The sequence below is a fragment of the Scomber japonicus genome, chromosome 18, assembly GCF_027409825.1.
Source record: "Scomber japonicus isolate fScoJap1 chromosome 18, fScoJap1.pri, whole genome shotgun sequence".
Classification (NCBI taxonomy): domain Eukaryota; kingdom Metazoa; phylum Chordata; class Actinopteri; order Scombriformes; family Scombridae; genus Scomber; species Scomber japonicus.
Window position 1 is genome coordinate 9,613,576 of NC_070595.1, and position 23,740 is coordinate 9,637,315.

Consider the following 23,740-nt stretch of genomic DNA (forward strand, 5'->3'; position numbering starts at 1 on the left):
AAGAAAAAAGAAAAACTGCATGTGTTTTAAGAGTGTGTGCACTTGGTTTTGTAATGTCAAATAAGGATCCGTCAGCTCTAAACATGTCTTCGAGATCCGCTTGGAGCTTTTTTTCCACGAGGAGCAAAAATAAATGTATGAGCATGGAGTAAAATATTCTACAGAAAACCAAAAAAATCCCCCCCAAAAAAACAGGAATTAAGGACTCAGTCTTTCTGGCTTGTTGGTTGAAGTAAGAACAACCTTCCTGCAGCCACCAGGGGCAGAAAAAAGATACAACTAGAGATACTAAAACAGTAGTGAAATATTATACCAACAGAACATAAAAACTTAGTGATATCATAAGCAGTGTTATCATAATCAGTACTAACATCTTTGTTATTGACAATGTTATCAATATTATTGTTGTTCTTATACCCTGTTTTTTTCTATAAGAATATCTTATTATCATTCATGATTGTATTTCTCATAGCAAACAAGATCGGCTCTTTTGGCATCAGGGATGAGGAGGAGGAGGAGGAGGAGGAGGAGCAGGGGGAGGGGGGTGCAGAGAAAAAAGAGGAGGGAGTGGGACGAGTGCAGGACGGGGAGATGGACAGGCCAGGCTGTCTCCTTCCAGAGAGAGAGAGAGAGAGAGAGAGAGAGAGAGAGAGAACGAGAGAGAAGTACCAGTCATCTCCTGTGTAAACGTGACAATGTCTCCTTTCTGAGGTGACACAGGGGCAGATGGGCAGTTCGCTCCTCTCTCTGCTCTCGCAGTCTTTTCCTCATAATTACTCAGCGGGAGCTCTCGAATCTCACCAGGTTCACGCGTCCAATATCAAACTAAGATGAGGTGTCGCCTCTTTGCGATGACGACCAAGTACATTGACTTCTGCCTCACTGGTGGATGAAACGATGGGCTCGAGGTTGAGTGCGTATGTGAGGTTGAGGGGAATGTTTATTGACTTTGTTTGGACATAAAAGTAGAGTAGCTTTGGCTTTCTGAGAGAGGATTAACATCCCACACCTCCCCCAGGGTGTCCTGATTTTTTTAAACCCAGATTTTCTTGCAAAATTAAAGATTTTCTCAATTTTCCCCGCTTTTCTCCTATTTGAAAGTCTCTACATTTGTCACTTTTCAGTCTCTTCCTCCTCTGGCTCTCTCCTCTGCTACCTCATCTTACGCTCTCAGTATGGGCTAGGGTTGCAGTGCATGGACAGTGTCTTTTAAAATCATCCCTGATCTCCTAACACTACATGCCTCTATATTCCTCTCCTCCTTCTCCCTCGCCACTCCTCCTCCACCTTTATCTCTCACACGTCAGACTCAATGCTGGAGAGTTTCTCGTACACATGGCCATTGCTTCCATTGAAGGGGCGCGGGGGGCCGACCCCCAGCATGGAGCCGTGGTGGTTCATTCCACCGAGGCTGAGCTCTTTCGGGAACCGGGGGGCCACATTGGACATTACCCCGGCCGTGGCGGATGCTGGCAGATAAGATGTTGTACTCATCTGGCCCCTGAAGTCACTTCGGCTGTTTTTGGCAACTTGTTGCTGCTGCTGCTGCTGCTGCTGCTGCTGTTGCTTTTTCATGTAATATTGTTTGGCTCCGTGCATCAGACACTGGTCGTCGCCAAAGGTGGGTATAAAGGGGTTTTGGTTTACCCGGTCGGGGTAAAGAGATTTGGATAAAGAGAATGCTGCCCCGCCTTCCATCAAAGACCTATCCCGGTCTCTCATGTCTCTCTCACCTATGGAGCGGCGGTGCAGGCCATCACCACCTCTAAACAGGCCGAATGGTGAGCCGGGTCCTTTCCGGCCCTCACCTCCGTAAAACAGTGGGTCCCTGTCTCTTTCCCTTTCTCTCTCCGAGCCCCCATGGCGCTCGAATATGTGTGCGAAGGGGCTGGTGCCCTCCATGTAGCGTTCTTTCTCCTTCAAGCTGACACTCCTGGGTGGGGGCAGCATTCCTCCTACACCTGCGTTGCTCATCCCTCCGATTCCACCCAGACCCCCCATCAAACTTCCCATCCCGCCCGACTCCTCTTTCTGGAGGTCGACGAACGCGTCATACGAGTGCTGCCTCCTAAGTGGCTTGCCGAACCCTCCGCTCTTCCTCCTCTGCTGGGCCTGAGATTGAGACTGAGGGCCTGCACCCATACCTCCACCTCCTCCCCCACCTTTCCCTCCCCCCATCTGTTCCAAGAGGTGGTTGTTGTCCTCGCTGATATCATAGAGGTTTCCTGTCTTTTTACAGCCCTCGCAGCGCATGCAGGTCGCAGAGCTGGGTCGGCTGTTTCCTCCGCCTCCCGAAGACCCGCAGCTCATACCACCACCATACCCGCCACCACCCCCTCCTCCATGCATGGACATCTGTTTGCCTCCTCCTCCCCCACTGGCCCGACAGTTCCTGCACTCCCAGTCTCCCCCTGCCAGCCCAGATCCTCCCCCACTCTTTGAATCTGACTTTTTGGGTTTGCTCTTAAGAAAGTCATCCACTGGAACCAGGGTGGTGCAGGTCCCCACTACTCCTTCTCTACTCCCAGGACCCTCTGTCAGGTCCACATGTTCCCACTGGGGCACGCCCTCTTTGGGCCGAAACTGGTCCAAATAAAAATCCCTAACACTCTCCTTTTCTCTGAAGAGATAGGAGTTACCGTCATTGTTTCCTCCTCCACCTCCTCCTCCTCGCTTGCGTTCAGCGGGGAAAAGTGGCGGGGAGGAGGAGCGGTGGCCATGGTAGTGGTGGTGGCTGATGTGGTAAGGTTTCCTTCTGTAGCCTAGCTCGATCTCGTCCAGCTCCCGTCTGGACTTGGCAGAGGCCGGCCTCTTTTTCAGGCTATCACGGTATTGTTTGCGCTTCTTGGCGTTACCCTCCAGGTTCCCGTAAGTTACCGTGTGTGTGGAAATGTCAGAGACATCTGAACGTATGTTCCCATCGTCATCTCCTCTCCCTCCACAGTAACCGTGCCCAGGGATGAAGGTGGAACTTGAGGCACCTCCCTTGAAAGAAAACTTCCCGTACAGGTCAGGCAGGCCTCCCTTGAAGCCCTGACTCGGGGGAGGAGTCTGTCCAGACAGCAGGTCAAATTTGCTCATGTTCCTGTGGGTCAGTGCTGAGCAGGGCTGGGTGGTGAAAATAGGGGCCACCCCTCCACCTAGGCTGTCACAGTCGAACATGCCGCCCTCCAGAGAACTAGCGCTGCCCAAACTATGGGGCCTGTTGGCAGGGGGTCCGCTGAGCCCTAGTGTTGAGCCATGATGGTGCATGTAGTGGTCCTGGTACAGATTACTGTCCTTCAGGTGGATGTTGCCAAACGTCCTCTCCACCTCACTGATGTAGTCGCTGAACATGTTGTCTTCTGGCAGGTACGGTGGCTTGCAGTCCGAGTGGCCCGCCAAGCTGCGCCGGTGTTCGGAGATGTCATAAACGGAGGATTCGCGGCGGATGAAGTCCAGAGCGCTGTGCGGTGAGCCGTTCACCCCTGACAGGGAGGCCATGTTCTTGGCGGTGCGTAAGAGGCGCATGATGTTGGAATGGGTGTTGTTCATGGTGGCTGATGGGGAGTTCAATGCTGAGCTGCTTTTCTCTTCAATCTGCACCCCGTGGATACAGCTGTAGATGCCCTGTGTGATGGAAATACAGGCAGGAGCAGCATTAAAGTGTGAACATCTCAAAAATGTAGTCATTTTAATCATTGTTATTATTGTATTCCCACAAGATAAGATGACACCAACTGCAGTAATGGACCCTATGTGTGAAAGCATGCAGCTAAACAACTATATCTATTAATTATAACAAACTTATACAGCTCAAGATACACATTTACACTGCATCCTGACCAGCCTGCTGTTTAAAACCTAGATGAGGTAAAGTGAGTTCAGCTCTTTCTGTTGATGCTATCAAAACCTTGCTCAATAAATGCAGTATATAGTATATAAAACAGATGTACATAATACATGTAATAGACACTTTATGACAGTATCACGTGGTATATTAGCTTGTGTAAAATAAAATGAGACAGCAGGAAGATTCAGAGAGGATAGTGTAGCTGCGTTGTGGATGATTTATAAAGGCAAACAGGCTGTAAAAACCCCAGGGTCCGCTGGTCAATACCTTTAATCAATGTGATTAGAATTGGGTTGAACAATATCCTCTGGCGGTTATAAAACACCTCAGTTCCACAACCTCCCAACACCACTGGCCACCAAACAAACCCCCCCCCCCCCCCCCCCCCCCCCCCGCCTCCCTCACTCTTGCCTAAGAGAAAGGCCAGGCCAAGGAGACGCTGAGCGGAGCATTACAGTGACAGAAAGATAAACTGCTCCATTTGTATTCAGTGATGTATGATACAATATTCAGATAAAAATGAATATACAGAGGAGACCCAAGCAGGCATGACAGATGAGACGGTAAAGGATAGGATCAATTCCAAACAATGATTTTAGTCAGTTTTCCTGGATGTCTGTGGACAGCTAAAGAAAGAAAAGGATGCTCTGGCCACTGTAAAAGATCAAAGATCAGCTGACCTCCATCCCGCTTACCAATGCAGAGGTCAGAGCTCTGCTAAGAGGTTAGAGGTCAGGTAGCTGTCAAATGCTCCATCTTCTCTGCTGTTAAACTATGACTTTTCCCCACCTTCTCCTTTTTATCCACTAATATGACTCGTTGACCCTCAGCTCTCCTTTCCTGAGCCGTTCACTTCTGCTAGTTAATTAGCCACATAGACAGTGCCTGCAATGCAGCAAAAAGAAGGGCCTTCATCCCTCATTCCGGTTTCATAGATAATGTTATTACTTCCTTCAATTTCACAGTCTGTTAACAGCCAAGTATGTAAAGCTTGACAGTGGATAAAACCAAGAGAGGTTAACACAAATACAAAATGACTCAACGGTAATCTAGAAATATAGGATTTGAAGTGGAGGACGAATGTTAACCCCCACCTGGATGGGTTTTTTTTATTTACTTGGAAGTACTTTTCAATGTTTGATACTTTTCTATCTCATTTGTGTTTCTTCTTTCTTTCCATCTGCCTATTTCTATAATTTGTCATCACCTCATCTCTTGTTTTGTCTTCTTTTATTGTCCTGATTACACCCAACCTGCTGCTGTATCTGTTACAAATAAACAAACAATACAATCCCCCCCCCCTAAACAACAACAACAAAATCAGAAGAATCCACTTTAATCTTAGGATGATCTTTCCCCATTAGCCTTTGACCATTATAGACAGTGAGGTTGTATTGTATTTAGCAATGATGGCATTTCAGGGCAAGGTCAGGATGAACACTCATTGTGCAATTTTAAGCTCTCTCTCAGGTGCATGCACACACACACACCCACACCCACCCACCCACACACACTCACACTCACACACACACACACACACACACACACACAGAAATAAGCGGCAATACCAACCACGGCCTGGGAACAACAAGTTAATACCATAGTGCATCAAATCTTGGACATTTAACAAAGTGATTGCTGCTTCGTATTCAACAGCAGATTTGGTCTACTCCACATGGCTGCGTAATGTAACAGTTGGCAGACTGCTGCCGGCCCGTTGCTACACTAGCTGATTATTTGGGGAGGATGTGTGAACAGCAATAACTGCAGGTTCCTAAGAATTTTCAATCCACCAGGGGATCACAGCAAAATCTATAAGTGATTACACTGGTACAGAGAGGCAGGAAATCAACAAATAACTAGCTGCCCCCTATGTAAGATTGCATGTAGAGTGCCAGCATGCAGCAAATCATAATTTAATACAGACTGTGTGTGGTGTAAGTATATGGTGTTAAATGCAAATGAACTGCCATGATTTGATGTGAGGGCAGTAAAAAGCAGAGTGATTAAACCTCTAATACATTTACTGTTCTAAAGTCATTAGAGGCTTTTTAAATCGATATAATTAATTTGTTTCAGTGTTGCAGGTGGGACCTGGAGGAACAGGTAGCCAGGGGAGAACGGCTCACAAAGCTGTCGAGCCCCTCTGAGGGAGGGAACGCTAACAGACCATGAAGCCATGACCGAAACCACGTGACTCACGCCAAGCGTGACAGATGTCTCATTTTTTACACTGCCGAGCTTAAATGTTAATTGCGGCAATAACAATAAACTTTATTGGATTATGCTGTGAAATTAAAAAAGCGGAATCAATCTGAGTGGCAGAGCAAGAAAGAAAAAAAAAAAAAGAGAGGCCAAGAAATGACCGCGGCTGGAGAGAAAAAACACTGGGAGTAAATGAGAAGGAGACAATGTGATGCTATGGCTCAGGACTGTGGAAAGATAATGAACTGTAATTTCCACCGCTGCTGTTTTGCAATGCCTGGGTCGTGCTGCATATGCAAATGAACGCTGTCAATGAACATTTCCCCTGAATATTTTAACATACTGAATTATCTGCCTACATTTGTGGACACACAGCGTTCATTTATGTTGTCATATTGTAGCAAAGACAGAGGTAATTTCTGTAAATGAGAGCAATCATTGAATGTTACGCAAAGCATAATTGCTCTCAGATCCAGTTCTCATACAAATTACAATGATGTAATAGAAAAAATTTAAAAAAACAACACCACCAACCAGCCTGTCTTTGAAAATGAGAAGTTAACTGACATTTTAGTGGCTGATAGTTTATGCTCCTTCAGACGTGTACACACACACGCCAACTTAAACAAGGTAGCATCAACAACATAAAATTAACACCATACAAAACAATCAAAGTTGGGCACTGAGGCGTAATATTAGAGCAGAGAGGGGAAAATGTAACGTTGGTTTTTTTTTTTCTTTCCCGTAGCCTTGCTTTCTTGGCACAAGCGGCCCCGGCGCCACAGCAGCATATCAAATGGAGGGAGAGAGCAGCAGTGTGTGGCTCTCTGCTGTAAATTAGCCACGTGGTTTAGCCTGCAGCGGTTCACCTTCAGAGGCACACAGTGAATTACACCGGAGCCATGTCAAAACAATTGGAATGCAAATCAAATACCTTGGGGGTGACTTTGCTCTCTTGGGATCTAGTAATCTAGCCTCTCCGGTTCTGTGGCTGATTTTTGTTGAGTGAAATATTGATTTCGGCTCAACTTTTTGTAAATATTTACCTCGTGGACATCAGGAAGGCCTAAACATCGAAAACAGAAAAAGAAAGCTCCGATACCTGTATATAGTTTAAAAGTGAGAATTCCGTTTTGGTTGTGCTCACTTACAATTTTGGGATGTTCAGCTGAAGTTTCAAAGAATGAATTGCTTTCATTTCAAAGACAGTAAAGCTGATGATGATGACCTTACAGACAAGGAGAAGTCAGTGATGCAGTGAGAAATGGGAGAATTTAGCATATTTGGATGTTTGGTTAACAGCACAACATGCTGATAAGGAAGTTTAGTTGCCACCACATCATGCTGACACTCTTCTTTTCCTCCTCATTTTCTTAGTATTGTATTATGTATCCTTTAATTCATCATATCGTTCTCTACCTTCTCCCTTCTGTACCATTTACACCCTCCCTTTCTGTCTTGTACACGCCAACCTACAAACTACTCTTAATAATATAAGGAAAGATCATCTTTTAAAGCAAAAAGTGTCTGTGTTGGATGTTTTAATAATAATCAGCTGCCATGTTTAGCTACTAGATGACATTTCAGGTAGTGTAAGCGCAGTCTTCAAACAGAAGAGTCTAAATATTCTGAACACCATCCACCACTCTACTCGGGTTTTAAAACTGAAATTTCCAGCTTTCCAAATATCGTCACCCTTTGTACTTATGAGAGACAAAGCCTGCAGAACAGCTGTGGGAGGTTGTGTGTAAACTGCTGTTTATTTGTGTCAGTCGCTGTAAAATTTGGAAAGTGCGCCAGATAGCAAAGTGTGTTACTACTGGGCTAATGCTCGATTTCAATGCTTGAAAACACGACCGTGGCGTGAAATACATCAGCTTGAGTGTGCTGGCTCTGTCTCAAGCAGACTTTATTGGCATTGTCGAATAGAATATTTATTAAAGTACAAGCCAGAGCGAGTTGATCAACATATTTCACTGGAGAGAGTCTCTGTGCTAAATAAGCCACTTTTTCTGTTTCACATTAACACACCATACAGATGGATATATTAATGATCAATTATGAACTCATTTGGACACTTATGTATATCAGCTTTAAAATATGAGCACTATTTCTTATAATTCCTGTCCTCCCTCTCCCCTCCCTATCTCACCCTGCTGATGGAGAAGACGAAGCCGGGTTGGCCGGAGCAGACCCCCATGAAGCAGAAGCGCAGCTGCCAGTAGAACCAGTGCTCGCAGATGAAGGTGATGAGTGACAGAGCCATGGCGGCTCCGAGCATGTAGAAGACACCCGCCATGTTGTCCACATCCAGCTGGCTGGACATCACTTCATTCTTCTCGTGGTGGCAGATTCCTGTCAGCCACAGGGACTCTAGCTCCTCCATTTCACCTGGATGGAAAGAATGTAAACACAGGTGGGGGTAGATGGGCGGAAGTGGGGCGGACAGAGAGAAAGTGAAATGATAATAGAAGAAACAGATGGTATGAGGGAGGGAAGGAGGGAGGGAGAGATGGAGGAGACGGTAAAGAATTGAAGTGGGATGATGCATTGATGGACCGAAGAAGAAGGAAAAGAGATGAGACAGAAGATATGGGCATGATGATGACATGTGGAGAAGTATTTTTATAATTCGTAAGGGAATAGATAAAAAAAAAAAAGTGGTGTTGGAAAAAAAGTGGAAAGGAATGTAAAATATAAAGGAGAAGGGAGGGATATGATGTAATAACAGGATGGGTATTGGAGGACATGAGGGATGGAGAGAGTGATGCAACAGAAGAAGAGGGGAGGGAACATGGCGGGCGGGTGGGGAAGGGTAGGGGGGGTCAGTGTAGTTAGAAGTGAATTACAGTCCTGAATTTGCAGTCAGCTGCATAACAGAGAGGCTAAGACAGGAAAAGAGTACCACACACATACCACCGGTCTGCAGGTGTTTACCACACAATATGTAAACGCATTAATGTCACTACATGAGTCAATCTATTCAAACTGTAAAAAACAAGTGTTTGCTTATGTGTGTGTGTGTGTGAACGTGCATGTATATGTGTGTGTGTGTGTGTTTATATGTGTGCGTGTGCGCTTGAGCGGCTGTCCATGTGTCTGATGCTGGTCCCTGAGCTTATGGTCTCTTTGTGGGTCACCTTCTGTTTCATCACGAGCTGTTCTCTATCAAAGCTGACGGTGGCGGGACAGCGTTGCTTAATTAATCATACATTCAGCCGCTGTCGCTGCACGTCAGCGCCACTCTTGCACCGGAGCGCTGGCTGGCCTCTGAGCATCAACAAGGAGCTCTGCAGCATACAAACTCTGGCAGACGTGCCGCATACATACATGCACACAGGCTAAAACACACACGCAATCACACAGCTGCCTCTACTTTTATCTACTGAGAGACTGAGTGTGAAGTGTAACCATTTAGAGGCCATTTTGATGTGACAACACTGGCATCTAGTTATTTAAATAAAGATGATCTTGAGTGTAGGTGCAACCTTTTGGAGAGTGTTTATAAAAGTTAAAATATTATCATGCTCATGTTTGTTATGTCATTAAAAGTTTCTTTTTTTTTTTTACTGCTGGTTAAAAGTTGGGAATGTTTTTATGGATGTTTTTAATGTTTATTAAACAGCTGATAGTATAAAGTGAGAGCAAATGTGGTGCTATGACTGTATGATTGGACTCTTTGGAAAGTCCAACACTGTAAAAAGTTAATAAAGAATAAATGAGTGACAGCTTCCCTCCACTCAATTTCCATTTTGACAGGTTCATGTCATGTTATCATTACAGGAGGCACAGTGAAAATCAAACTAAGAATATTTCCAGAGCAACCATAATAGTGTTTTATAGTGATTAATGTGCTTTTTCTGTGCATGTCCACAAACACCTGCAGTGACTGCTACAAATATCTCTCTTAACTAAATGATCGTGCCAAAGGGACTTTTTCCACAACAGATGTTTGACTTGTCAAAACAGGAAAAGCACATTTGTCACTAATAACTTTAACAATGGCTCTGGCTCTTCCACCCTGAAACTGAAGCAACTAAATGGAATTGATCGATAATTCATTCAATTATTTACACCTGTGCTTTTATCACTCTGACATGTCCAAAGGTCTGCCACAAAAAAAGGCCTGTTACAACAAAAATAAGACATGAAAGTTCATTCATGACCGTGGAAACAGTAGTTCCACTAAAGGTCCACTTACTAGCTTTTTCCTGGGCTTTCAACCACATTACACAATCTTCATCACCAGTAATTCCCTACTTAAAGGGCCTTACTCTGCAAGAGACAAATGCTCGGGGAATAGAATAAAGGACTCTGAAAAATTCAACTGACAGAATAACTGCTGAGCTGACGTTTGACTTGAAATGTCACATTAAATTGGACAGATGTAGACTGTCAGAGGTAGTTCAGTAAGGACTTGCACAAAAACCTTTTGCTCTCAGCTGCGCTGTCCAAGAGCTCATGATTTTGTTATATTTTCTCCTGTTTCCCCTGTTCTTACTTCTTGTCATTTTACACAATCTAATAACTAAAGAATGGAATAAAAATATACCTGAGAGCAGTTTACAGTCAAAGCCAGATAAGAAGTTTTACAAAGTACATTTTAGAGCTGGAGAAAAAGTTATTATTTCATTGCTGATGCCTGGTATCTCTGAAATTATGTATAGCTGTTTCATTGTTTTCAAGGGCAAAAGTCATTTAACTCAACACGTGCTGCAAAAGACTTTCTAATCCAACAGCCGATCAGAAAATCACCAATCAAAAATCACAGTATTTTTTTTTTTCTCACGACAGCTGTGTTATATTTTTTGCCCAGGCCTGCGTCAAGCTACCCAGACTCCCTTCCAGCCTTCGTATCGGGCCACTGGGCTCTCCACGTGAGTCTGATCACTTTCTAGGCCACCAGGAGGGGAGTGTATGGCGAGGCGTGGCAAAGTGACATTGAAATCCTGAGAGGGCGAGACAGGGCCGCTTGGTTCTTGTATGAATGCTTTTATGGTGGCACGGGGGGGGGGGGTGTTACTGCAAGCCGACCCATATGCAAACACACACACACATGCATACATAGACATACACAATTTAGTCTTACATACCCATGTTTGAAAGTAATAGTTTGTAAGTTGAATATAAATAACTCATATTCAATAGGTCAGCCACTCTTATTGAAATATGTGAAGGCTGATAAAAATAAACATGTGTCAGAATCTCTACAGCACTCTCTTTATCTCTCCCATATACATACACACACACACGTTTCAGGCTTACACACACAGGCACTCTCATTTTCAGAGGGCTGACCCATATTCACATGGGTGCACGCGCCCACACTCATACACAATACGCACACACACCGTGTTGAAATACACCAGGAGCTATGCTGGCACCCCTAACTGGGACGCACTATAGCGGGCCCCCGGAGGGCCCTTGGTTCAGGATGCTCACAACACGTTGGACCATGCCCAAATAAACTAGCTACAACGCACACACACACACACACACACACACACACACACACACACACACACACACACACACACACACACACAAAGCTACACACAGTCACACACAAAACTTCCGTTCCAAACTTCCATTACATTTCCTACTCTGAATTGAGCCGTATATTAAAACAGGACATCGTGAAATTAGACTGTTAAAGTCAATAAACTCAGCAAGCAGCCGTTGTCTGTGACATTTTGACTTATTTATGATTAAGAGTTTTTGCTTGAAAACCATAAAGCATATAGCAGGGTTAGGGACGGACATTTTGAACACATTTCATTTCATTCCCATCTCGTTCTGAGACTCATTAATGTTCCTGCTCGAGCTGACAGGAATGAAGTGTGTTTCAAAAGAACAAGCCCTGGAGAGTTTGGACACTCTCCCATAAAAAGCAATCATGATCATAAAGCATAGAGCCCCCACGGTGGAGCTAAATCTCAGCTTTTATTCCTGGCTCCACTGTCTTACCTTTTCTGTGTGTACTTCATATATGTAAGTGTGAATTTACTGTACATTTGACTCTGATGGAGCCAATTATTCACAAATTCTGACCAATCTTTATCCTGAACAAAAGGGAGTAGATGAAACCCTAAAATGTTCCTTTATGAGAAGCCTAATTTTTGCATACAAAATACAGAATTTTACCATATCATACATGAGAAATAAACTTAGCTCTTAAAGGAAGTTTCTGGTTAAGTACAAGTTATATCTTATTTTCATAGGTTTGGTCATTGTTTTCACCACTTATGACGACAATGTACTCACAGTCTTAATTGCATGGATCTGGAGATGCAGTAATTTTGGTAAGATAAGTCAGACAGGGCAAGACGCATGAGCAGTCATGTGATCAGATAAGGTTTTAAACAAACTTGCACAAAATCACAAAATCCATTAGATCAAAGTGTGCACTGTAAAACTCCATCACAGTTTACAGTCCAACTTCCTGGTTCATCTTTGACCTTCTGTATTTGTGCACACACAAAGTATTCTGTGCAATGAGAGATTTTTTCAAACATTTCAATTGAAATGGTTAAAATAATCTGTTAACTTGTTTTTAACAACTGGTCCACTGACCAGACCCCTCATTTTCTTGCCCCAAATTTCAGCAATTAATTGGTGAATACAAAGTTATCATCAAAACCAAGTCTATGACTCATTCACACAGACTTCTCACAGACTGTGCCCAGCTTTAAGCGACAGCACTACAAACACAGCCCTCCTGTTCTCTTGTTTGTTGTGGAAATGCTGGATTTAGACACTGGTTTAGCCTCAGGCAAAGATGTTCCCATCCCGGACGGACAGTAAACACCCGTGAGATTATGAAAATACAGAGAAGAAGCAGCAAATGATTGTCAGATAACAGGTAAAAATAATTGTTTGAATTTCCCCCATAAGGATTATACTGAGAAGTCTGTGTGGGGCTACATAACCAATAGAAAAAGTGGCCAAAGTATTATAAAAAAGAAGAGTTGAACTAAAGTGGAGCTTCAAATCTGTGGTCACGCTGTTCATTTAGAAGTTAAATTCTGTTCTTTTCCCTGGTAAACCAATGTGTTACCTCAATGAATATCTGGTGTATCTCTGAGTCATGAAAAATACAATTCATCACTTCAGCACAGCTGTATGCATGCCAGAGCCTTCACTGAGTGCATTATATTGTGCAGTATCTATGAATAAAACAGAGGAAACAGCATGTTGTCTCACCGTCTCCAAAGAGCTGCAAGATGGCCAGGTCCACATGTCTCTTCCAGAGAGACTCCTTCTGGATGGCGATGCCGTACCCAGTGGTGGCAAAGATGTAGCCGCTGCCAATGGTCACCAGCTTGCAGCCCTCGTCCCTGCCAGCCATGTAGTTCAGTACGGCCGCATCATAAATGAAAGCGTCTAGTTTGCTAATGAAAAAGAGGGAGGGAAAGAGAGAGAATGGGAGAGAGAGATAGGTTACAATTAATTAGCACTTAGGAGTCAGACATCACAGCTACAACATTCCAATTAACCTGCTAAATAGCACTAAGCTGCTGATAAGCGTAATAGACTTCCACTTGGTTTGCCAAAGGCTGGAGCTGGCACACAGAATGGCAAAAAGGCACACTTGATGAAAGCTGAAGAGGGGGAGTGAAAGTATTATTGGAGTTATTCAGCTACTATATGTTTACATGAAGACAAGTAAGGATGATGTAAACAAGAGACTTCAACAGTGATTCTTTTTAAAACTCTTTTCATAAGAATTTGCCCTAACCTATTATAGTTTACTGCATGAACAACATGTGATAATCATTACTCCATCTTTCCATATTTTAAGGTTCTGTTCAACTGCACTCCTTCTGATTCTCTTAAAAAATCATCACAACTGCTACAGTAAAACTGAATCCTGGCAAACCTTGACCATACAATGAATATTTATGAAGGTGATAGTACCATGATAGATACCATGAAAATTACTATAATTCATCTGAAATTTGTTATTGAAATCTTCATACATGGATTGTAATAGTAAATATGATTTAATGGCTTTAAAATTAAACTAAATGAACCGCTGCTCTACTTTACTGAGCAGATCCTCACCCAGCCTTGAGACTCTGCAGAGCCTCGTTGACGTTTCTCTGATGGAACTTTGTCATGTAGCCGTGCATCTCTGGATAGTTATTCCTTATGTTTCTTTCTGTACTCCCGTTTGGGACAGTGCCGAACCGAAACGGAGGCGAGAAGTCGTTGGGACTCTGGAACTAAATACAGAAGACAGACCAATTGAGAGAGACATGTAAAAACATCTACTTTACAAATTGAGGGCACAGATTAAAAAAGAAGAGATTAGAGGAGAGTGGCACAGCATCAAACCAAACCCTTCCACCTTACCTTTTTGTCTGAGAGACCAGATACCTGGTCCACGTATTCCTCCTGGATCATGAAAGCAGCCAAGTTGGCAGTGTAGGAGGCCAGAAAGATGACAGCAAAGAAGGCCCACACTGACACCATGATCTTACTGGTGGTGCCTTTGGGGTTCTGCACTGGCACAGAGTTGTTGAAGACCAGACCCCACAAGAGCCAGATGGCCTTACCAATGGTGAAAGATGGACCATGAGGCTCTGAAAGAAACACAGCCATGGTTAAAGACTGCCTGACAAAGTACTTTTCAGCCATGCTAGAGGTATGGCTCTACAGATGACTTTCTGTTGGTCTGCCTGTGGGTCGGTCCACCACTTTGGTTCACATTCATTCCCCCTTTCTCTTGTGCCATCATCAGGTCACATGTTCAGTTTGTTCAATACTTAAATTTATGACCACATTCCTGAAAAACATTCCCATCAGCCTTAGCTGTACTTTTTGGTTAGTGTTAACACGCAAATGTTAGCATGCTAACATGCTAAACTAATATGGTGAATATGGTAAAAGTTATACCTACTTCATATAAGCAATGTCTTAGCATGCATGTTGACCATGCTAGCATTAGCTTTTAGCATATAAAACAACCATACAAAGGTTCTAGCATAGCTGCAGACACTTAGTCATGTTGTTTTATGTCACTTGTATTGGCTTTATACATGTATAACACATTAAAGTGCAATTAATGTGTAATTATTTGAGCTGAGAGCAGACTGGCTCTTTCCAGCCATTATGCTGTGATTAGCAGTTCGATTGTAATGTTTGTGTGAGTGTGTGAGAGAGGAAGAGAGAGTCTGTGTGCAAGCATGTGGGTGTGTATTAATTTACTGGGGGGGGCATACTGACTTTATCCTGCCAAATACCTCCTTTGTGAAGTTTGCGAGAAAGTTGGTTTAAATGAATCGGGCAGAGATTTTACAAATGTGCAGTCATGCCATTGATACATTATTATGTCGATTCCTTTGAGTCCAGACTTCGATCTGCACTCTTCATGATACCACACTCCCACAGCGCTACAAGCAGATAAAACAAGGAGGCACAGAGAAGGGAACAGCACTTTAGGGAGGAATCTTCTCCAGAACATGATGAAGGATGAGAGGGATGAAAAAAAGATGGCCATTGTCTATATATAGCCACATCAGAGGTAGAGTTGTGGGAAGACATTGATTTCTTTTTGTGTGTGTGTGTGTGTGTGTGTTTCTTATCTTTTTGGCTGGGGAGATCTAACAAAATACTAGCCCCTCGCTGTCAGAGCTGACATGTGATTTTGGGAAATATGGAAATGTATGCAAATGGCTTGTCCGGTGTAGAAGAAGCAACATTAGAGGTGTGTTGAAAGCCGTGCAGTGAGACACACCTGTAAATGATCAAAAGAGAGCAGTGTGGAGGAGGAGGAGGAGGAAGAGAATGAAGTCATTGGGTCAGTGAGGATGGCTGGTCTATGTGTGGAGGCGGCTTGCTGTGTGTTTGTGCATGTCTGTGTCTCTGTCAGTCTTTGCGCAGAGAAAAAAAATAATCATACAAGACGATCCACAGCTACTGATATCGTTTCATAGAGAAAGCATTAACCTGAAGAGCTTCTGTGCTTTTGTGCTTGCTTGTTTCGAGAAAATTACTAGTTAGCGCATTACTCATCCAACACTTTCACTGGAGGATCAAATCGCTCTGCGCCATGTTCTCTGCATACTTTGGATCCTCATTTGCAGACTTGTAAACCTCCACCAGTGGAGATCAAAGTATTTTCATGTTTTCATCCCACTTTAAACATTAAATATTAAGCTCATCATTTTGGGTTTGGCTGGAATTTGGCTAACAGATAGCCTCTGGTTTGATTTGGATCTACAATTCCATCATTTGATTTTTCCTTTTTTTGCTTTCATGTGTGGGTGTTAGTCTCACATACAGGATATTCAGTTTTGCCTACTAAACATCCTCCCATTCACTATTCAGAAAATCTCAGAAAATTAAAACTCAGTCAACCACACACTGAGGAGTGCTGTATACACCACTGACAATCAGTCTGTAAACCAAAGTTTGTGTCTTGAATTCAATATGTTTATGATGTTTGTTAAATCTCAAAAAAGTTAATGCATCCTATCTTTTTTCTTGGAGCCAACAACACCTTCAGCTGACTCTCATCAACCAAGTACTTTGAGTTTCCTTTGCTCTATATGAACAAGTTGTATTGGCAGACAATAAACTGCAGATACATTCATTCTAAACATGATTTTATCTAGACTTAAATGTTATATAACAAGCATTACTTTCCCGCATAACAGACTCACTGCTGCAAATGATTTGTGTAAGAATGATGTTTTAGGTGAGGTGACTACAGAAAGAGATTGCAAAAGAAAGAAGATGAAATCCCATAATGCTGGGAGCGCTGAAAAGTCTCATTTTATTTCCAAGGCAAACCATCAGTTTAAGCACATGTTGCAAATGCATAATTTCACTGGTAAATTCAACCTATGCATGCCCTCCCATCTGCTGTGTTATGAGCAAAAAGAGTGAGAGAAAAGGGAGGCAACAGGACTGCTAGACTGTAAGAGAAAGTATCTGCATTCATTTACATCTCTATCCTTAAATAATTTGCAATTCACCGCCCCCACCACAGGTACTATACCTGTGTGTGTGTGTGTGTGTGTGTGTGTGTGTGTGTGTGTGTGTGTGTGTGTGTGTGTGTGTGTATGTATGTATATGTGTCTGCGTTTGCGTGACTGTGTGTGTAGAGCTGAGGCCTCTCACCTCTGCCGTCAGCCAGACAGCGGTTGTAGCCCACAGGGCTGAAGTACTCGAATATAAACACAGCCACTGCTGACACCAGCAACAGCATCACGAACATCATCACCCACACATCCGCACTGAAGGGCTCTGGAGGGTGAGAGAGGGAAGAGAGGGAAAGAGGGAGATGAAGGGAGACAGGGGATTGAGGGAAGGAGCGTGGACGAACGGAGATAAGGAAAACAGAAGAAGAGAGGAGGGGGAAAGAGGGGTTGTAGGGAGGCAGAAAATGGGGAAGAGGCGAGGGACATCAGGGGAAAGAGAGAGAGAGGAAGAGGCAAAAAGAGCGAGGGCGGCGGAGAGGAAGAGAAAATGAAGCGAGAGGGCAAGAGAGATATGCAAATGTGGTGCGCCAGATTGAGAAGAGGAAGGAAGAGTCAGAGAAATGGAGTAGGAGTGGGAAACGTAAGAGGGCAAAGAGACAGAGAGTGAAAGAGAGAATAAATAAACAGCTACATTATTATGCACATTGTACATCCTTGTGGCAGAAAATGGATTAAAACTTGCCTATAATCAGTTGATGTGCCTACTAAATCACTTTCAACTTTCAAAAGTGAAAAAGTGGACGTCAACCTAATGTTGCCTGACAAAGATCCATCTGCCTCTGTCAGTCTGTCAGAATCACCAGTGAAATGACAGCTACAGTACACCCAACTCCAAACTGATGTTGTCATTTTTTACCGCTAACATGTACTGAAGATGCTACAAGACTGAGCTTTGGCATTGTTTTTCCTGTTTTATAACAGCCTCATTCACATTCAGGCTCTTACTTCAACCCATCTCTGCCTGCCTTCCTGAACATTTGACAGCTGGCTGCGCGCGCCTCACCTAAGAAGGCCGAGGGCGAAACAGTGCCGTTGCTACGGGAGACCATGACACTGATGCCCGTCTCAATGAAGGGGACGGAAAAGTCGATGACCTCTGATCTCTCCTCGTTGATGGTCAAGGAGCCAACGGCCATGTGGGCGTTTTTCAACACCACCTGGGCAAGAGAGACAGAGAGAGAGAGAGAGAACATCCATTAATTCAGCATCCCTCATCCATCCATCATTCGAACCACTGCTTAACTACTCAAGCATTCCACAATAATAAATGGAGCGCACTTTAAAAAGAAAAAATCTGTCCTTAAAACCTAAACTTAAACTTTTCCCTGAGGGGGGGAATGTCATGTGTGCTGTGGCAACAAAAGACATCCAAAAACAAATTAAAGAAGAAGTTTGTGGCCATAAAAACAGCATAAAAACAAGATAGATAAAAATAGCATATCACAGCACATCATTAGATCTTTCCAAGGTGATTGAGCAGGGCGTCTTAACAAACATGGATGATTCTTGTTTAGATGTTTGACAGATGTACCTAGGATAGGAGCAAAGATAGACACCCAGAGTCTCTTTGTTTTAAAGGGCAGAGTGCAGACAGTTTAACACTACTGAAACATGTTGTTTTTTACAGCATCCCTTCAATTTCTGGGTCCATTTTGTTGATGGTTCTGTTACTACTCCTCTAGATGAGTGACAAACATAACTGAGCCTCTCAGCAGCAATATTTTCGGGGATGTAATATATTAAGAGTAAATATTAGGTTTTAGAGCCAGTCCTTATAATCCATGAGCAATATGGTCTGTCTAGACGCATCACTTTACACTGATGTTCAGCATCTCATCACACAAAGAGATTCCACTGTAGAAGAGGTCAAAATACTAATGCTTCAAATGACTGCTATGTGATTTAGTAACAAGTCTGTTTGGGGTAAAGGGGAAATACTTTTAGTTGCTCTTATGTTCTACACTAGCATGGGAAATCAAATGTGACATATGAGCAGACTGGATAAATCAAGAAAAGGGGTGAAAACATTGCAATGAGCAAAGTGAGGCACAGAAACACATGAGAAAAGGAGTCCGAGACATTAAGATGGAGCGCATCAGGTAGAAGACAGGAGGCCAGCACACTTTCCTCACACACACACACACACATGCAGTGCTCAGACTGGACACTCGTGATGCTCGCCAGGGGAGGGGAAAAGAGGGAGAAAGACAGAAAGAGGGAGGAAGAAAGTGGGTTACCACAGTGGGTCACAGCTGCTTGAAATAGCCGCCCCAATGCCTCTCCTTCCTCTACCTGCCTCCCTCCCTTCAGTACCACTGCACAGGTAGTATATTTAGCCCCAAATTTTAGAGCCCTACAGCGCAGGGGTAAAGTAGGACGAGACTGTCTCGCTGAGTTAATAAGGCGCGTGTGACTGTGAGTCAAAGCTCCAGTATGTGCTTCAGCGTTAGAGAGTGTGTGTGTGTGTGTGTGTGTGTGTGTGTGTCTGTGCTTATGAATGAGTCATAAAGGGAAAAAGACAGAAAGAGAAGGGAGCAAACCTTTGTTCCCTACCTGTGAAGTGGACCTTTATAGACAGCAAGAATATTACACATCTACTCCGCACATTATCCTCAGTTTAGTGTTTAATGCCTGCTGCTGAGTGTCCTTATGCTCATGTGTGCCTATGTAATTTCTGTGTGTGTGTGTGTGTGTGTGTGTGTGTGTGTGCATTTGTAACTTTTCAATCTTCTTGTTGTTCTGTCAACGTGTAAGTGCGGATGTGCATGTGTGTGTTAGTGCTTGAATGTGCGAACGTCTCCCCGGGGGAGAGAACGAGTCCATCCAGCAGTGTACTCGCTTCCTAGCTCTCTCTCTCTCCATTCGTTCTCTCCATCTCCCTCCTACGACTTGTTCTCTCCGTGTTATGAAAGTGACCCATGTGGGTGTTATTGAGAATGAGTGAGCGAGGATCTGCGTTTGTGTGTGTGTGTGTGTGTCTCTCTCAGCTGGTGTGTCTGTGTGCTACTGTCTTTATGTGACTCTGCTAGCGAGGCCAAACTCATGTAATCAAGTGTATTGCCTCTAATATTGCAGATTAGGAGTATTCAATGTGGCCCATGAAATCTGACACTGACTGTCAGAATTGAGTTAGGACAAAATGTAGGCCTTCTTCTTGAAACGTTCATTGATTTTTACATTTTTTTTCGTTTTGATCTTTTGTCTCTCCGAGCTGTGGTAAATTGTGTAAAGGCCCTCAGTGATCTCGGTGAGTGTTGAAGAGTGTGCTGAGACACGTTCTGGTGTGTATGTGTGTGTGTGTGTGTGTGTGTGTGTGTGTGTGTGTGTCAGCATCAGTCCAGATCTCGGTCCATTAAGAGCGTGAGATATACTGTAGTTTTGGCTGTATTCCAACTGGAGAAGGACACGGGTTGGATACAGCAGATACAGCAGAACTATAGTCAAGTGTTTGTGTGGGTGTGGGTGTGTGTGTGTGTGTGTGTGTGTATGTATGTGTGGGAGAGAGTGGGAGAGAAGGAGATAAACTGTCCTCTCTGTGCGGCTGTCTGGATGTGTATGTCTGTCTGTGTCCATGTGTCCGCATTCATGCATGTATTCTCTTAATTCTGTGAACAGTCATGCATATGTATCTGGCATGTGTGTGTGTGTGTGTGTGTGTGTGTGTGTGTGTGTGTGTGTGTGTGTGTGTGTACCGATTTGAGTTTATACCTGGAAAGTGAGGACATTTTAGCCGGTTCTCACTTTGTGACACACCTTCAAAGGACTATTTGAGGCATCAGACTTGGTTTTCTGGTGAATGTTAGACTTGGGTTTAGGTTCAGTTTTGGTTTAGGCATTTAGTTGTGGTGGTTAGGGTTAGGAGCTGCGGAATGCATTATGTCCAAGAATGTCCTCGCTAAGATAGCTATACAAACGTATGTGTGAGAGCGAGACAGAGAGAGGTAGATGAATACCCCCCTCCCACCTCCTAATGACCATTTATCTGTGTGGAGGTGAGAAGGAGACGGCACATTAAAGCACTTTTAGTCAGGCTGATGGAGTTTATTACAGGTGACCAGACTTACAGCTCTGTGCCCACTAAAGACACATGCTGCCTGGCAGGATAACTTAAATGGCTTTATATAATCGATTAAATGGGTCAGTTTAATGTAAATTGAAAAGCAAAAGTTGCACTGTGGGAGAAAATGGACACCTGTCTTTGACTTGTGAAGGTTATTCAAACTTCACCGTCTACTCAAGGAGGGACAGAGCATGTGTCTTCAACTTGTGACCTTCGGGGTTCTATTGATCTCTTGCTTTTCCTTCATTAAAAATTGCCGAAGTCAGGCAGCGGGGATGCAGCTTGCTCTTACAATTGAAGTATGAGAACTGACAACGACCTTACCTTGGGACCAATGTCGATTAGGGAATGTTTAGAGCCTACAGTGAATTGTTACAGTTGACTGAACTGTACGCACCTTTGAGTGAGGTGCTTAGCCCATCTGACACAAGTGTTAGGCCTGCTGGGCAGAGGGTTGATCCGGAAAGGAAAGCTCATAATTCAAGGTATGGAAATACACTTCACAGAGGAAATTAACCCTTCAGGCAGCTCCTATGGAAGCTAAATATAACATTTGTTCATTAGGACCAAAGGGGAGAATGCAGACTGTAACTGTGTCTCCCCTTTGATCTCTTCTTCACCTTCACCTACACCTTGGCTTTAATTCCTAATTCTCTGTCAGCAGGTTTAATCAAATATACACAGCATTTTGTGGCTATATGCACATTGCTTTGTCTTATTCAAGCACATACAGTATGATCTGGGTATCTAATTGTTAACTCAAATGTGCACTTCAACTGCAAACTGCACCTGGCCCAACAACTCTGCACTGAAGCCTGATTTGTAATCTGAGCATTTTCTGTCTCAAACAGGACGAATGATGTCATTCTCCTTTCCTTGCCTGGCATGTTGCCAAATGTGCCGCTGTCTTTCTGCAATATGCACCGCCACTCAACAGCAATAATGATTAAGATGGCATTGCGAGGTGTGAATCGGGCGCAATCTTCATTTGCAAGCTTTGCCAACAAAATTAATACAATATGAGCAAATTGATGAGATTGTCCTATAATTTACACACGCATGACCGTGACAAGCGCAAAGAGGCTTTACTTGTTGACCTGCGAAATCTGGCAGCTTTCCACCGGCTGAACATTGTTAGAGGCAAAGCTTTCAGATTTGCTCATTTTGATGACATCTTCTTCTGTGCAAACTGTTAGTGAATCTGAGTAGTGTTTCTTGGCACGGGCAACAGAACCGGTGCAATAATTTACCAACTATTGACATGGAACAGGATTCTGTGCCAGTAGCCGACAGGCTGTTGGATCAGGCTGGTTTTCCGTGCCAATAGTATTTGTTGTGTTGGTGCCGAACAGGTTCCTGGAATTTATTGTCAGACCTCTTGTTGACCCAGTGAGTGGTCACCTATAGCCACTTCCCTCTTCCTTACAAACAAGCAAACAGCTACTGACTGAGTGGGATGCCAAAATAAAAGGATGAGACAGACACACCCACACGTTATCTCCTCACCTCTCCCACCATGCCATTCCATGTTCCATTGATCTTCTTGCCGTGTTTGCCGTTAGTAACCAGGTAAAGGTCGTACGTGAACTTGACCGACTTGGCAATCTTCTTCAGGATGTCGATACAGAAACCCTTACAGCAACGCTTGATGTAGATCCCTGAATCCTTTGTTTGATTACTGCGCAGATAGATAGATAGACAGATAGACAGATAGATAGATAGATAGATAGATAGATAGATAGATAGATAGACAGATAGACAGACAGATAGATAGATAGACAGATAGACAGACAGATAGATAGATAGATAGATAGATAGATAGATAGATAGATAGATAGATAGAATTTAATTAGATACGTGCTTCTGTCTGAATTGTTAATTGTAATCATGATTTAGTGTGTCTGGCAGTGTCAGTCTCACACCCAGGAAGGGTGAACTGATTCTACCTCTGGCTGTGTAAAGCTGCCGTGGGAAATTAACATCATTCAAAAGCAGAATTTAGGCAGGTTTCTTTTTTTTTTTCGTTTCTACTTTGGTCACTTCTGCAGTGCTAAATCTGTGAGCTATAGATAGATATGGATCAAATAAAACAGTCTATCAATGTGTGCTGAGTTGAATTTACACACTCATTGAACTATTCTGTCATTGTGTTGTTTTTTTTTTTGCCTCGTCACACATACATATTCTCGATTATCCTCAAATACTCTGACGCTGATTTGGTTTATCTGAGCATTGAGTCTCACAGTGTTTTGATCTGTTTCCGGCAGGGCACAGTGTTCCTCATACAGGTCCCACTAAGCGGATCCACGTCTTCCACAATGACGAACGGAGCCTCCTCCAATGTCACAATGGACAGATGGTCATCCTCCCTGGTTGCTGCCCCCCCATACAGTTCATAGCGAGGCCACACATGGTACTTCATGGATAGGGAACCGTTCTCCCATTTACCCACCTGCAGAGACACATGGCAAACAAAAGGCACTCGGATTAAAAATGTACACACAGTTGAAGATATGTATTTACCAGAACTGCACTGACTTTCTTAACACTAAGATAATTTCAATCAGTTAGATGCATAGTGTAAAAATTAAATTACAGGGCAGGAATCGAATTTGAAAAATTAATTTAGATAACAGCAGCTCTGCTCTTGCAAAC

General features: G+C 43.5%; 1 protein-coding gene across 1 annotated transcript in view; it reads right to left on the minus strand.

The window, feature by feature from the left end:
- Positions 1-1,296: 1,296 nt before the first annotated feature.
- Positions 1,297-23,740, minus strand: part of grin2ba (glutamate receptor, ionotropic, N-methyl D-aspartate 2B, genome duplicate a) — a 77,117-nt gene continuing 54,673 nt past the window's right edge. Inside the window, exons 6-14 of the mRNA XM_053339101.1 lie at positions 23,329-23,537; positions 22,592-22,763; positions 18,029-18,182; positions 17,165-17,290; positions 14,393-14,622; positions 14,102-14,262; positions 13,241-13,428; positions 8,190-8,428; positions 1,297-3,609 (exon numbers count right to left, since the gene is read on the minus strand). Coding sequence (XP_053195076.1) covers positions 1,297-3,609; positions 8,190-8,428; positions 13,241-13,428; positions 14,102-14,262; positions 14,393-14,622; positions 17,165-17,290; positions 18,029-18,182; positions 22,592-22,763; positions 23,329-23,537 — 3,792 coding nt within the window. The remainder of the gene's footprint in view (positions 3,610-8,189; positions 8,429-13,240; positions 13,429-14,101; positions 14,263-14,392; positions 14,623-17,164; positions 17,291-18,028; positions 18,183-22,591; positions 22,764-23,328; positions 23,538-23,740) is intronic.